General features: G+C 43.7%; 1 protein-coding gene across 3 annotated transcripts; it reads left to right on the forward strand.

Annotated features, from left to right (window-relative positions):
* Positions 1-252: 252 nt before the first annotated feature.
* On the forward strand, positions 253-9,635 carry atms (RNA polymerase II-associated factor 1-like protein antimeros). 3 transcript variants are annotated; one of them, XM_028313702.1, is made up of 11 exons: positions 253-435; positions 506-881; positions 990-1,279; positions 1,654-1,852; positions 2,756-2,845; positions 2,965-3,057; positions 3,928-4,010; positions 4,321-4,524; positions 5,584-5,755; positions 6,179-6,409; positions 9,503-9,635. In XM_028313702.1, exons 1-11 carry the CDS (start codon positions 368-370, stop codon positions 9,557-9,559), a joined length of 1,863 nt encoding a protein of 620 aa, XP_028169503.1. In that variant the 5' UTR covers positions 253-367; the 3' UTR covers positions 9,560-9,635. The 3 variants fall into 3 exon arrangements, with proteins under 3 accessions (XP_028169503.1, XP_028169505.1, XP_028169506.1); XM_028313704.1 differs by lacking the exon at positions 9,503-9,635 and adding an exon at positions 7,141-7,266 and having other exon boundaries at positions 6,179-6,313; XM_028313705.1 differs by lacking the exon at positions 2,965-3,057 and having other exon boundaries at positions 2,756-2,938.
* The last annotated feature ends 1,509 nt before the right edge of the window (positions 9,636-11,144 follow it).

The following is an 11,144-nucleotide window of genomic DNA, read 5'->3' on the forward strand; positions in this document are numbered from 1 at the left end:
TTGTAATTCGGAAATTGCTTCATGGAGCGAAGAAACTATTTACTTAAAAGAAAACGCGCCGCAACGAAAGGTTTTCGAAATTACAAATTACAATTTACAATTGAACTGACTCGTTTCGCTACTTGTAGTGAGGCACGAAATATTCTAAAAATAGTCTGCCTCGACGAGTATTGCCATTAAAAAAAAGAAGAATAATTGTCTATACTTACTAATTGTCAATGTCATAATGACAGTTGTTTGTACTTGCAGTCATAGAGTATATTATATACTTGCAGTGTTTTCGGAAAGCGTGTCAGTCTACCAGTTTTTGCAAAATGTTTTAATATTTTAAATAATGTGTAAATTAATTTGAAAAATTTCATCCGAAATGCCGCCCACCGTTCAGACAAATGAGCCCGAACGGGACAAACGTCCCCAGCGGACGGGAGAAAGGAGGTTAGTTACATTTCCAACAACATAGCTGTTGTTATTCAGAGAACGAAATTAACTAGCATTTACTTTGCAGATCGGAGTTGGTAACGAGAGTGAAGTACTGTAACACTCTCCCGGACATCCCATTTGACTTGAAGTTCATTACATATCCATTTCCATCAACAAGATTCATTCAGTACAATCCTACATCGTTGGAGAAGAGTTATCGCTATGAAGTGCTTACTGAGCATGATTTAGGCGTGCACATAGACTTGATAAACCGGGACATATACCAGGGCGATGGGAATGCTATGCTGGACCCAGCTGACGAGAAGTTGCTTGAAGACGATGTTCTCACACCTCAAGATTCCAAAAGATCACGTCACCATGCCAAAAACGTATCCTGGTTGCGTCGTTCTGAGTACATTTCCACGGAACAGACCAGATTTCAGCCTCAGACTATGGAGAAGGTAATAAAGAACTCAATTATTTTACTTTATTAAGATTTTTGTTCTAACCGAACCTTATGCTTAAAACTTTCACTTACATCTTTCTGAACCAATGTTTTCCTGTTTTAGGTTGAAGCCAAAGTTGGTTACAACGTCAAAAAGATCTTCAGCGAAGAAACCTTGTACATGGACCGTGAAAGTCAAATCAAGGCTATCGAAAAGACGTTTGAAGACAACAAAAAGCCCATCGAGAAGCATTACAGCAAGCCCGGAGTCACTCCAGTGGAGGTCATGCCGGTGTTCCCAGACTTCGAGATGTGGAAGTATCCGTGCGCGCAGGTCATATTCGATACGGACCCAGCGCCGGCGGATAAGAATATTGCTGGGCAGATTGAGGCCATGTCACAGGCTATGATTCGGTTAGTGCTTCATCATATTAGCTATAGTCTATCTTCTATTCTAAGATCAGTTCTGGTAGTTGACAACATAAACTAATAATTCCAAGGCACATCTTTCTTAAAATATTCTAGTCTCAACCGAATTTAAATAGTTTTACAGTTGAACAGCAGATAACAGTTGAATTTAGATTTTTAGCTGCTTTGATTAGTTAATAAAGTTGGCAAATTAGTGAAATCATAAATAAAAATTTTAAAATCATGTTTTACAGTGCATCAATTTATTTATTGGTGCCGCCAACTAAAAGGTCATAAAAACTCATAAAACTTATTTTATTTTCGCAAGTACGCTTTTCAAAAGCACTTTTACTTACTGAGTGTTTATTATTTAATTTCAGAGGTGTGATGGACGAAAGTGGAGAACAGTTTGTCGCTTACTGTCTGCCCACTGAAGAGACGATACAGAAACGCCGTCGCGACATCGTCGAGAGCATTCCATACATGGACGGTGACACGTACGAATACAAAATGGCTAGGGAGTACAACTGGAATGTCAAGAGCAAAGCATCTAAGGGTTACGAAGAGAACTACTTCTTGGTGAGGATATTTGATTTATTCATACAGTTCTTTTCGGGTCCGTGGCCGAGTCCCCCAGTATTTGACGCACCCGTGGTGGGCGCCCCCGATTTCAATAAATTTCATATCACATTTTTTTCGGCTTTTGCACTAAGTACAGTCAACGAAAAAAGTTTCACAAGCTAATTATTATACTAAACTATGCATGTTTGACGGTATTTATGCAATCTGGGAGCAAAATTTTAACCCAAAACCAGCAGTAGTAAGAAACAAAAAACTTTTGTAGGAATTATTTTCATTTCATTAGATTCATTTTTGCGTTTAATTCTACTGGCCTAATAAATATTTATTAGTTTATAAACATTTTTGTGCCTGACTGTACATTTGATTAAAAATTGCTTCAAATCGAATTTAACTGACCGGGGGCGTCGACCACGGGTGCGTCGAAAACTGGGGGACTCGGCCACGGACCCTTCTTTTCATTGTTTTTAATTTTACATAATTATTGTGAATTTATATTTATTCGCAATCTGGTTACATCATGCATGATCCTCTTTGGCATACAAAATCTTTGGGAGAGTCACATTCTATCAGCTTAAAAAGTATAGAGTTGTGTGTCAATCTACCCAATTTTCATTTTGCATGATATATTTTGCACCTTTTTAACTAATTAACTAAGTAGATATTGTGTTTTAAGTCAGCGACGAACGCGACGCGTCGTTTCGCGGCAAGCGCAACAAATGCATGGAGCTTACGTTTACGTATCATCCTATGTGCCAGTATGCGACGTACCATCGCGTCGCTTAGCGTGGCAGTCGTTAACTTATGACATCGCTTTGCCCCACCACAGACAAATGTCTGTACACAATCGAGTTGTACACAATTTTAATGACGTCATTATCACGTCATGCTTTTGTTTCTTAGGTGGTCCGCAACCATTGCGTCTACTACAACGAGCTGGAGACTCGCGTGCGTCTGTCCAAGCGGCGAGCACGCGCCGGCGTCGCCGCGCAAGCGCTCACGCGGCTCGTGGTCACGCACCGGCCGCTCAGCGCGCCCGAGCACCGCATGCTGCGGCTGCGGGAGAAGCAACTGGAGCCGCCGCAGGTAATGTGTCATGTGGAGAGCCTCAGGCGCTCACGCGGCTCGTGGTCACGCACCGGCCGCTCAGCGCGCCCGAGCACCGCATGCTGCGGCTGCGGGAGAAGCAACTGGAGCCGCCGCAGGTAATGTGTCATGTGGAGAGCCTCAGGCGCTCACGCGGCTCGTGGTCAGTCGCCGCAGGTAATGTGTCATGTGGAGAGCCTCAGGCGCTCACGCGGCTCGTGGTCAGTCGCCGCAGGTAATGTGTCATGTGGAGAGCCTCAGGCGCTCACGCGGCTCGTGGTCAGTCGCCGCAGGTAATGTGTCATGTGGAGAGCCTCAGGCGCTCACGCGGCTCGTGGTCAGTCGCCGCAGGTAATGTGTCATGTGGGGAGCCTCAGGCGCTCACGCGGCTCGTGGTCAGTCGCCGCAGGTAATGTATCTTCTAATGTGTAGATAAACTTAGCGAAACCTGTAGGCCTAAGATGCGTGCCGTGATAACTTTTATCGACGTCAAAATGTATGGGCAAAATCGATAAAATGGCGTGATAACCGCTTATCGCGGCGCGCATCTTAGGCCTACTGGTTGAACGCCGCGGCACGTACTCGTGAATTGCAGAAGCGTAGCAGATCAATGGGTTCAAATTGCTGCTACAGGATGCGATAGGCTGCTGATAGCTTTCTTTATAGGGGGATCTGGGGTATATCATATCAAGCACAATGGCCCAATCAAGAGGCTAAGTGCGATGTTGATGGCCCTGCAAAACTAATGAACTCACCTGGTTCGAAGCATCATTGCCTGGTAAGGAAGTAGCTTCAACAACTTCAATCTTATCAACTCTCTACATTTCAATCAGTTTCCTTTGGGACACTGTACACTGTACATTGTTGTGGTCTTTCGAGCTTACCCTCTCTATTTTACCAGATACAAAAGACAGGATTTGGCAGCATTTTGTCTCTTAAGATTTGATTTACAAGAGTATGTAAATAAATTGTTTTACTTTGTTTTCAAGGAGGAAGATGAAGAAGAAGAGGAAGAAGAGGACGATGACGAAGAAGAAGATAAGCAAGAAGAACAGACGCAGGAAAAAGAAAGGTGAACAAAATTGCATATTATTTTTGATGATAGTTGATGATGATAAAAATGTTTGGAATGTTCAACTGCCTAGCTCGCATCAATATTTATGACTACGTATATTTTAAAGACTGTAAAGAAGGCTGACAATAGTGACTCAGTTTCTTGCGCTGCTGCTTTCAGCACTGGTCCATTTATTGCCCCGAAGCAGTGGTTAATACTGGGACGTGTAAAAGTGTTCTTAAAAGCCTAATTTGCGAAAATTAATGAGTTTTTTATTTTTATGCGCCACTGTCAAACAATGTTCTAATATTATTTTTGCCATTTTCAGATCCCGTTCCCGTTCCAAATCCGGGTCGAAATCTCCGCAAGGCTCGGACCGGTCGAAATCCCGCTCTCGATCCCGGTCCCGATCCCGCTCGCGGTCTAAATCCCGGTCCAAATCCCGGTCCAAGTCGCGCAGCCGGTCTAGGTCGGGTTCTGGCTCTAGGAAATCAAGGTCCAGATCTGGCTCAGCGCATTCTGGATCTGCAAGGTATAAAACTATACTTCTATCTATTCTAATATTATAAATGCGAAAGTAACTCTGTCTGTCTTGCTTTCACGCCTAAACCACTCAAGCGACTTTGATGAAATTTGGCATAGAGATAGTTTGAGTCCCGGTAAAGAACATAGGATAGATTTTATCCCGGTTTTTGAAACAGGTACGCGCGCGATGAAGTTTTTCTGTGACAGACAAAATTCCACGCGGGCAAGTCACGGGCGGAAAACTAGTGTATATTATAAGAGTTTATTCTCTGCGGCCGTAATACATAATGTGCAATTTTATTCACATTCACTTAATGAATTTCGTTGCGGGACTAATGACAGTTTACATTTCTCCCGGAACAAACTTGAACTTCACTGATTGGGTTTTTATTAGCGGCCAAGCTGTAGATCCTGGCTACACAGGAGTTGCAGCTGTGGGAACGAGAGGTGGGAATAGTCCCCGTTCGGCGTTCACTTTCTAAAACTAGCTCAAAATATCTGCAAGGTTAAAAGACAATGCCGGAAATTGGCGTCTTTTTTTTTTCGCGCGGCCATCGACCAAACCTTGTTTTTTGATTACAATATAGTGTAATAAACCAAACTTACTACGACATGTATACCTCTAAACTCAGTCTGAACTGAGTTACAAATAACTACAGTAAGAAATTGCAACAAAATAATGACATTGTATGTGTAAACAAACAATACCATCCATTAAAGGCTCCAGACATCATTATGCAGCAGAATCAGTGCAATAAAAAATAGCGCAATATTTTGTTGCAATTTCTTACAAAACTTGCGCGCAAAAAGCAAATCTAGTATGAAAATCATTAAACTTCTAATGCTCGTAACTCAGTTCAGACTGAGTTTAGAGGTATACATGCCATAGTAAGTTTGGTTTATTACACTATTTTGTAATCAAAAAACAAAGTTTGGTCGATGGCCGCGCGAAAAAAAAAAGACGCCACCTTCCATACAAAACCTGGCATTGCCATTTGCTAGAAACATTTCAACATCATCATCTACCAAAGAAAATATATTCAAAAATAATTTTGTTCTATTACAGATCGCGATCCGGCTCAGCGAAATCTCGTTCCCGCTCCCGTTCCCGTTCCCGCTCGGGATCCCGCGCGTCGTCCCGCGTGTCTTCCCGCGCCAGCTCTAAGAGCGGGAAGGGCTCTAGGGCTAGTTCTGCTAGTGGGAGGGGATCTAGGGCTAGTTCTAAAGGCAGCGGCAAGGTAAGCTATCGCCATAATTTATTTGTCTCCACTAAGAACACGTTATTGGAGGCGCATACATGCCCATAAATAACGATTTTCTCCTATGGATTTTGAAACTTGTCCTTTGGATATATTGGATGGGGTTTATTTATGACTATACTTTAGCGTTATGAATGACTGCACAAACACAAATAATCTGAAAGGGATGATTAAGTGCTAATATAATAATGGAAATCGAAAACAAAAAATAACTTCTCCATAAGTAAAATTATGTTATTTACATCAATTGAAAATCAATTGAAAACTAAGCCTTCAAATTAGACGATTTTTTTTTACATATTCTCACCAGTAGTGGAAACAACAGAAATAAACCTACTAAGGATTATAAAATTAGAATAAAATTAAAAATGTATGAAATAATTATTTTTTTCTAATTTCTAGGGCTCCAAAGCAAGTTCAAAGGCGAGTTCCCGCGCCTCATCCCGCGCGAGCAAGCGTTCGTCCCGCGCGAGCAAGCGATCGTCCCGCGCGTCGTCCCGTGCGTCCCGCGCGTCGTCCAAAGCGTCCGGGTCCAAGGCGTCGTCCCGCGCCAGTTCCCGCAGGAATTCGGGATCCGGCAGCGGCTCTGACAAGTCCAGGAGTCGCTCCCGGTCCGCTAGCGGGTCCAGACAGGTTAGTACATTCTAAGGCAACGTCGGAGTCGGATAAGCAACATTTTGCGCGTCTACGTAGACGCCCAGGTAATCAGCTTTTTACTGAGCCAGTTCTCAAAGGAACTCTTGGTCAAATGGTGGCTCTGGAAGGTCGACTTTTCTAGATTCTTGAAGAACTAGAACTGTCAACGAACTTGAGAGGACCAATAATCGGTCTCTGTCTGCTAAAGTTCGGAGGAGTCGAGGCAGCGATCCTGAAACATGTAGGAGTCGCTTTGCTAAAGTCCGTTCGCCGAGCACATAGAATTTCGTACAATGACCCCAAGCTACCCATCTTTATCATGTAGGAGTCGCTTTGCTAAAGTCCGTTCGCCGAGCACATAGAATTTCGTACAATGACCCCAAGCTACCCATCTTTATCGCTCGCGTGAAATTATATTGCTGTCGCGCTCGCACACTCACTGTGGCTGCCTATCACATCCTATCACAGTAGTTGCGACAGCAATATAATTACGCGCGAGCGATAAAGATGGGTAGCTTGCGGTCATTGGATGAGGGTTTTGTTCGACGGGTTTGTGTCTAGTCGTGTAAAGTGAGCGCGAAGATTTCCCTACGGGACTATTCCCACCGCTGCATCTCCTGTGTAGCCAGGATCTACAGCTTGACCGCCAATAAACCCAACCAGTGAAGGTCAAGTTTGTCCCGAAGACTTCCCTAGCGAGCGAGCGTGCGTCCCGCGCGTCATCCAAGGCGTCGTCCCGCGCCAGTTCCCGCAGGAACTCGGGATCCGGCAGCGGCTCAGACAAGTCCAGGAGTCGCTCCCGGTCCGCTAGCGGGTCCAGACAGGTTAGTACATTCTAAAGCAGCCTCGGAGTCGAAGAAAGACGCTTCTACGAAGAAAGAAGCGTCTACTAAGACGCCCAGGTATTCTTGTACTCTTGGTCAAATGGCTCTGGAGGGTCGACGACTTTTCTAGATTCTTGAAGAAACTAGAACTGTCAACAAACTTGAGAGGACCAATAATCAGTCTGCTAGAGGTCGGAGGAGTCGAGGCAGCGATCCTAAAACATGTAGGAGTCTCTTTGCTAAAGTCCGGTCGCCGAGCACATAGAATTTCGTTCAATGACCCCAAGCTACCCATCTTTATCGCTCGCGCGTAATTATATTGCTGTCGCGCTCGCACACTCACTGTGGCTGCCTATCGCACAGTAGTTGCGACAGCAATATAATAACGCGCGAGCGATAAAGATGGGTAGCTTGCGGTCATTGGATGAGGGTTTTGTTCGACGGGATTGTGTCTAGTCGTGTAAAGTGAGCGCGAAGTTTTCCCTACGGGACTATTCCCACCGCTGCATCTCCTGTGTAGCCAGGATCTACAGCTTGACCGCCAATAAACCCAACCAGTGAAGGTCAAGTTTGTCCCGAAGACTTCCCTAGCGAGCAACCGTGCGTCCCGCGCGTCGTCCAAAGCGTCCGGGTCCAAAGCGTCGTCCCGCGCCAGTTCCCGCAGGAACTCCGGATCCGGCAGCGGCTCCGACAAGTCCAGGAGTCGCTCCCGGTCCGCTAGCGGGTCCAGACAGGTTAGTATATTCTAAGGCAGCCTCGGAATCGAGAAGAAACATTTTGCGCGTCTACTGAGACGCCCAGGTAATCAGCTTTTTACTGAGCCAGTTCTCAAAGGAACTCTTTGGTGAAATGGTGGCTCTGGAAGGTCGACCACTTTTCCTACATTTTTAAAGAACTACGGACTAGTTCCCGCAAGAACTCCGGCTCCGGCAGCGGCTCCGACAAGTCCAGGAGTCGCTCCCGGTCCGCTAGCGGGTCCAGACAGGTTGGTACATTCTAAGGCAACCTCGTAGTCGAAGAAAGACGCTTCTACTAAGAAAGAAGCGTCTACTAAGACGCCCAAGTATTCTTGTACTCTTGGTCAAATGGCTCTGGAAGGTCGACGACTTTTCTAGATTCTTGAAGAAATTAGAACTGTCAACGAACTTGAGAGGACCAAGAATCAGTCGCTGTCTGCTAGAGGTCGGAGGAGTCGAGGCAGCGATCCTGAAACATGTAGGAGTCGCTTTGCTAAAGTCCGTTCGCCGAGCACATAGAATTTCGTCCAATGACCCCAAGCCACCCATCTTTATCGCTCGCGCGTAATTATATTGCTGTCGCGCTCGCACACTCACTGTGGCCGCCTATCGCACAGTTGCGACTGCAATAGAATTACGCGCGAGCGATAAAGATGGGTAGCTTGCGGTCATTGGATGAGGGTTTTGTTCGATGGGTTTGTGTCTAGTCGTGTAAAGTGAGCGCGAAGATTTCCCAACGGGACTATTCCCACCGCTGCATCTCCTGTGTAGCCAGGATCTACAGCTTGACCGCCAATAAAAGCCACCAAGGTATGAAGGTCAAGTATGTCCCGAAGACTTCCCTAGCGAGCAAACGTGCGTCCCGCGCGTCGTCCAAAGCGTCCGGGTCCAAAGCATCGTCCCGCGCCAGTTCCTGCAGGAACTCGGGATCCGGCAGCGGCTCGGAGAAGTCCAGGAGTCGCTCCCGGTCCGCTAGCGGGTCCAGACAGGTTAGTACATTCTAAGGCAACCTCGGAGTCGGAGAAGGAACATTTTGCGCGTCTAAGACGCCCAGTGGGTCTAGACAAAGTGCAAATTATAATCGCAAACCAGTCGAAAAGTGGTCGAAAGTCCTTTTTTTTGTATAGAGTAATGCTTATGACGAATTCGATTTTCGACTGGATCAAAAAGTGCATTTCTAGTACTCAAATGGTGGCTCTGGAAGGTCCAACCACTTTTCTAGATTCTTGAAGAAACTAGAACTGTCAACGAACTAACGGCATAAAAACCTTTTACGCGTTCTTCGAAGTGCCCAAGTTGAGGCTTTTCTAGATTTGTTCTGGCAGCGGTTCTTAGAAGTCAAATCTGCTCCATTAATGCCTAATTGCTTTTTCACCATCAATCCCTAATTTTTAAATGACTCCTATGAAAACAAAATTCCTGTTATGTTACCATCGGGGTCACTTAAAAATTAGGGATTGACGGTGAAAACGGGCATAAGTGTTATATTCCCTCATTTGTGTATGTAACCATATATTTTTTATTTACAGGGTTCCCGTAGCGGGTCGGCGTCGAGCGCATCATCTCGCCACAGCGGCTCTGACTAGAAACACTAGAACTAGAATAAGACTCGAGTGTAATTATAATATAGATCGTAATTTTTTAATAAAGCACTGATGAATATTTTGTGTTTTATTCAAGTCAGTTCATTAGAAGTTAATTAGTTTCGCAATATAATTTAGCACAGTTTTATTTATATAACTGAAGTAGTAAGGCAAATATAAATTTTATGCACGAAGTCATAACGCCCGTATTCACAAACATTACTATGAGGTCTCACAGTGCGCGTGGACGCACAGGGTGACACACGAACCAATCACAGAGCTCTCTATTCAACGCTGTGCGTTCGATTTGCTACTTCACTTAAGCAAGCATCGTTTGTAAGACCAAGTTGTAGGTAGGGGCTTGCTAACGAGTTCAAATAAGTGTTGACAATGTTTTTGTTTCCTTCAGGTTATCAACAAAAGGTAAATTGAATAAAACGCAGGGATCATAGCAATATATTTTATTAGTGCACTTTATCACTTGATTACATAAAAAAAAAACAAACAAATATTTGAATTCAAATAAATAACATATTGTTCCCATTTTGTATTGACATATTAACAATAGAAGTTTATTTCATTTATTGCTTACTTTTTGTATAATAAATCTGTACTCTCAGTCTGAAAAAACATCTTCATATTCAGTAAATAAACGTTATTTTTTTCATATAATCGATATGTCTCCAATAAATGCAGAATATAATTTGTGATGTTCAAAAGAAGAAAATGTAATCATCACACAAAATACTTTCGAAAAACTTTCACACTAACTTTTTTTTTTCATTTTATCATTTCAAAAACACACAAGAGGGTTAAAAAAATCATTTTGTTCATAATTTCCGTTAAACCTATTAATTTCAATGTATAATTTTATATTATTCTTCGTCATCACACAAACATACAAAAATATGTTGATTTTGTTACAATAAAAATGTCTATCAATATACTCTATAACAGTCTATGTAAAATGAGTTCTATTGCATTTTTAACAAGAATTTCCTACATTACATTCTTCAAAGAATGGAATTATGCGAATAATATCGGCCACACTCCTGCATGCTCAAGAGGACTTCCGATTTTCCAACTGGTATTTTTAACACCGGTATTTGCGCGATACTTTATTTTCCAAGGCGAATAAAACATTAAAATATTACAAAAGTACTTTTACTGCCTCCTAGCCTTGTATTGTACTTCATATTCATCTACTCACTAAAAGTCGTAGTTTCAATCCCCGCACACTACAAAATATCTCGTAAAATCGGTTTTACCTTATCAGCTTATCGGTAAGCTGCAATACCAGTATCGGAAGTCCTAGAACTACCGTAAAGCTAGGGTTTGACCTAATTTAACGGCACAGTTCAGGTATACAATTTTATATTGCCATAATATCAGTCACACGCCATCATGAATACGCCTAACGCTTGAAACTGGTATTTATACCACACATTGGTGCAGTAGCGGCGTAAGGGGGGGGGGGGCGGTGGGGGCGGTCCGCCCCGGGTGCCAAGCATCAGGGGGTGACACAAGTCGCGCAGATTAGTACTCACTGGCACATCTGCATGGCAAATCTGCGGTCTATGTCATGATA

The sequence above is a fragment of the Ostrinia furnacalis genome, unplaced genomic scaffold, assembly GCF_004193835.3.
Source record: "Ostrinia furnacalis isolate ACB-3 unplaced genomic scaffold, ASM419383v2 OfSCF4320, whole genome shotgun sequence".
Classification (NCBI taxonomy): Eukaryota; Metazoa; Arthropoda; class Insecta; order Lepidoptera; family Crambidae; genus Ostrinia; species Ostrinia furnacalis.